The sequence below is a fragment of the Camellia sinensis genome, chromosome 6 (assembly GCF_055761805.1).
Source record: "Camellia sinensis isolate YWXY chromosome 6, ASM5576180v1, whole genome shotgun sequence".
NCBI classification, from domain to species: domain Eukaryota; kingdom Viridiplantae; phylum Streptophyta; class Magnoliopsida; order Ericales; family Theaceae; genus Camellia; species Camellia sinensis.
The window spans coordinates 141,268,695-141,273,597 of record NC_138966.1 but is presented as its reverse complement, the minus strand read 5'-3'; the positions used below and the strand labels follow the sequence as shown (position 1 = coordinate 141,273,597).

At 37.8% G+C, this 4,903-nt stretch overlaps 1 protein-coding gene across 1 annotated transcript; it reads right to left on the bottom strand.

The window, feature by feature from the left end:
• Positions 1 to 314: 314 nt before the first annotated feature.
• On the bottom strand, positions 315 to 1,990 carry LOC145789362 (stearoyl-[acyl-carrier-protein] 9-desaturase, chloroplastic-like). Its single transcript, XM_082874927.1, has 2 exons — positions 1,386 to 1,990; positions 315 to 936 (listed from the first exon to the last, which is right to left on the bottom strand). The coding sequence occupies exons 1-2, from the start codon at positions 1,821 to 1,823 to the stop codon at positions 514 to 516; spliced, it is 861 nt and encodes a 286-aa protein (XP_082731053.1). The 5' UTR covers positions 1,824 to 1,990; the 3' UTR covers positions 315 to 513.
• Positions 1,991 to 4,903: the final 2,913 nt, after the last annotated feature.

Below are 4,903 nucleotides of genomic sequence, written 5' to 3'. Positions count from 1 at the left end.
CAGATCGGCTCTTTACTTCCTCACTTCTACCTCGGCTTTGCATACCAAGACCGAGCTATCCGTAGAAGAGTTGGACCGAGCTAACCAAGAACAAAAGTCCCGAAGAAGGCTAGGTATACCTCGGTTAAAGATTACGACTGGGCCAACCAATTTGGTCGTGGCGACCGAGATAACAACAAGGCCTTCTTGGACCGAGCTAATGAAAAAAAGCCATTTTACTCTGCCTTTCTTACTACGGCCCAAAGCGGCCTATTACCCAATCTCGGCCCAATTTATTCATATAAATTACCCTCTCAGTGTTATAGTACAATTACTTCAACAACCATAGAGTTTGAGAAATTATCACTTATGTTGTGCCCCTTCTTTCATACATTGATTCTCCCACTGCATACATACATTACTAGTAGTTTGTGTTGCGACTAGTAATGGCTTAGAGCAGAGCCACTGCATAATAAGTCCTTTATTTTACTTATTGAAAATCCAACTAAATGGTATAGCAAATCTCCTTGGATTTCAGTCGAGTGCACTTAGCTTCTCCACACTCCATTTGTCCACCAAAAAATCCAATATATTAGCATAATCCATGGCGGTGTACACACCAAGCCACTGAGCAGTAGTTGAGAAGTGCATGAACAGATCATCATGATGACCATCATACATGAAGTGAGCTGGCATAGTAATTTTCTTCTTCATCATGTCAGCAAATGCTATGACAGCAGCATCCGGATCAAGCTCGAACAACTTCTTCATTATCTTGGTGTAAGCAGTTTCATGACGCTTCTCATCGGAGGCTATTGTACCACATATCTGTGCTAAGTTAATGTCACCATAATGTTTGGCAAGCCTGGCTGTGTTACCATGAGAAATAAATGTCGCCCTTTCTTGAAATGATGTGTAAACCATTCCTAGATATGGGTTGTTTTCCGTCTTAATATCCTGTATATGAAAATATATGAAGAACATCACACCAACAAAAATAAAAAATTAAAAGTATAAACAGTAGCATGAATCAAAATTATACATATATAATTCTATGTCTTCGCCAAGAAAAATCTCAATTCAAATTGCCAGAATTTCAAAATTTTATATCGATTAAAATTTCACATGTCATTATGTGTTGCAGTGATTTGTCTAAAATTACATTTATGTAATACTGGACCACAGAAAGAATACAATAATTGTATTGTGAGATATTGTTTCAATAATACAATACAGTTTCTGTATTCCAATTATTTATACTTAGCATTACTATTTTTTATTTATATATTACTACACCATTCGAAAATGCAATGGGCAGCCATGCCATAACAAAGTGAAAGTAATGAATTTGTGAGATGGCAAGTTTGTGTAAGGAAAGGAATAAATAAGAAAGGTAAAGAACCTACCATTCCGGACCCAATCAGATACTGGACAGTCTTCTCGATTTGATTCATGTCAACACGACCAGAAAGATAGAGGTACTTGTTGAGAAGATCTCCACCCCTGTTCTCTTCAGCACTCCATCCCCTTATCCAATCAGCCCAAGGACTGGGGCTTGACCCTGTTTCATCCCCAATTCCATCATACCCATTAAGCATGCTCAGGTAAGTTGGAAGAGCTTCTTCAGTGATCATGTCTCCGACCAATACTACAAAGTAATCGTCTGGCAGCCCCATTGCTCTCTCCCTTAGGTCCACCACTTGTTCTAAGAATTCATCCGATGTCGGGTCTGGAAGAAAGTGTTGTGGTTGCCAGCATTTCTCTACTGGTTTTGGGTGAATCAACACATTTGTTTTAACCCAGTCTTCCAAGGATTTGAACAACTCTATCTTTTCTGGAGGCATTGAATGAGTTACTGTTGATACAGAACGTTGTGGCTTCTTCAGCGCATGGCCGAGAGGCTTTTCCAAATTACCTGGCAGTGCCTCCCTACAAAAAAAAAAATAATGTGAGAGAGAGAGAGAGAGAGATGGTGGATTATGACTTACTACTCCAACAAGCTCTCATGGTTCAAGATAGTAGCATACAATAGTATATATATATATAATAGCTTCGTTTTTTGGGACAGTAGGTGTCAAATTATTTGTACGGACAATATGTGAGTTTGGTAACGTTTACGTTTTCAGTTTATATTTACAAAAATTTTATAAACTGGTTTTTGTTTATTTTTAGAAAAATATAAACTACAAACGCGTTTGGTAATTGACAAAATGTTTAAAAAAAATTAAAATATAAAAAAGAGTGAGAAATGGCGAGTGGTGGCAAGTGGTGGCGGAAGACGGTGGTGGAAAGTGGTGACGGTGGGTGGTGGTGGTGGTGGGTGGGTGGGTGGGTGATGGTAGCGGGTGGGTGGTGGTGGTGACAAGTGGGTGGTGGTGGCGGGTGGTGGGTGGTAGCGAGTGGGTGGTGGTGGCAGGCGGGTGGCGGATGGCGGGTGGTGGTAGGTGGTGGCAGGCGGTGATGGTGGGTGGGTGGGTGGGTGACAGTGGCAGGTGGTAACGAGTGGGTGGTGGTGGTGATGGTTGCGGGTGGTGGCAGGTAGGTGGCAGATAGCGGGTGGTGGTGGGTGGTGGCGGGTGGTGACGGTGGGTGGATGGGTGGGTGACGGTAGTGGGTGGTAGTGGTGGTGGCAGGTGGGTGGCGGGTAGGTGGCGGATGGTGATTGTGGTGGGTGGGTGACGGTGGCGGGTGGTAACGAGTGGGTGGTGGTGGTGGTGGTGGTGGTGGCGGGTGGCGGGTGGTGGGTGGTGGTGGTGGTGGTGGTGGTGGGTGGTAAGTGGTGGTGGCGGGTGAGTGGCAAGTGGCTGGTGGGTGGCTAGTGGTGGCAGGTGGTTGATGGTGGTGGTGGCAGGTGGGTGGTGAGTGGTGGTGGCAAGTAGGTGGTGGTGGTGGGCGATAGATGGTAGTGGTGAGTGGTGGGTGGTGGCGGGTGGATGACAGGTGGGTGGTGGTGGTGGTGGTGGTGGGGGTGGGTGGTGGATGGTGGTGGCGGAAGACGGTGGTGGAAAATGGTGGCGGGTGGTGGCTAGTGTTGGGTGGTTAAAAAAAAAAAACTGAAAACTCAAAATAGAAACACATTTTTTGTGTTTTCATTTTTTGGCCAAATTTATAAACTGAGACTACTGATTTATAAATCAAAAATTTTACCAAACAAGTTTTTATTTGAGTTTTCGAAATTTTTGTAAATATAAACAGAAAACTGAAAACGTAAGTGTTACCAAACGGCACCTAAGAGTTTTGAACGATCAAAACTCTTTAGTTCTTGAAAGGAAAAATTTTATTGTCAAAAATATTTGACGATTAAAGTCTCATTTGGGAACGAGCTTTTTTAATTACTTTTTGACTTTTTAATTAAAATGTGAGGTTAAAAAAACTTGTATTTTGAGATAACTTTTTAATCTTTTACAAAAAAAAATGTAAAAAGTAGAAGGAAAAGGGAATATTTAATTTTTTTGGTATAAATTATTAGCTTTTTAATTTTTTAGTGACTTTTTAGCTTTTAGATTAAAAAGTGATGTGGCTAAACGAGACCTAATTTCTGTTATCGCGAGGATATAAGGTTGTTTTAAAAACTAAAAAAAAAATTAGTGATAAAATTTTGAAAATAACACTAATAAATATATTTTTAATATCAAAATAATTTATTGTAAAAAATATTTAATTTTTGAGACAATTTGGTTCAAAAAATTATAGCAATTGATCATTAAATGCCCATTTTTCTCTGTTGGAAGTGCTTCTTCTGTAATCATGTCATGTCTCTGACCAAGAAGCTTGTTCACAGGAACCCGCTTCCCTAAATTAAAAAATATGTAATGAACTTCTATAAAACCGTTTGTTCCAGTCAACTATCTTGATGGTGGAATGTCATTGAAAAATAAGAATTCATGTTATCAAGTGATTTAGGAAAAGGATATACTTTAATACACTGTCATACCACTGAGTTTGAAAAAATTAGTCTAATTTCTGAACTTGAATAGCATTACTCCATGACTTAAAATGAATCTACTTTTGGTATTTTATTGAGTGATGATGTTGTTCCTCTGTGGGGAAAAAACGATGTTTTTATAATTTTTACGTATAAACTGTTGGATAAATTGATGAATTAGGAAGATGTGTTAAATTTGAAAATGCCCAATTTTTACCATATATCTTTTTTGGACATCACATATATATATACACATTATATATAGCACCAGACATTCTATACTATAGTTCAAAATATTTTATTCTTATTCTTATGTGTTTGGGAAATTTAATGGATAAGAATATATAGGCACTGCACTACAATAAATAAGAATTTTAGAAGATAATTTTTTTATTTTCAAAATAAAAATTTAAAAATATTTGAGGATCAATTCCTGTCGTTGCAAGGATAATCGCTAAAAGATAGTCTAAAAAAGTATCGCTAATAAATGCATTTTAGAGATAATAAATGATCCCAAATAGATTATAAATTCATCATTAAATATCTAATTTCATCGCTATAAATACAATAACGACACTTTGGCAATAAAAATATTTTATTCTGAAAAAGTGACAAATTTTTGTCTTCAAAACCTTAATTTGTTGCTACTCCTAGGAGTTGACTGAGTCATAAAATCTTGAGGATAAGTTCTAAGGTCTTGAATTCAAGTTACCGTAAGGACCATGGGAGAATTGCCTAGTTCTTAATTTCAAAATTTTTAGAGTAGTTGAGTTGCACGCAAGTTAAATCGAGAGTTATAAAATAAAATAAAATAAACTTAATTTATTGAATGGAGGACTAGGATTCTCTAAAATAAAATAAATGTAATAATTTCCCAATGATTTGAATAAGAGTGACAAACCAAACCATTGCAAAATTATTGCTAGTCCTCAAATATAACAGAAGAGATCTAGTATAATGCGCAGCTTGCTTCTGTTTTCTCTATCTTTGACAACAAAA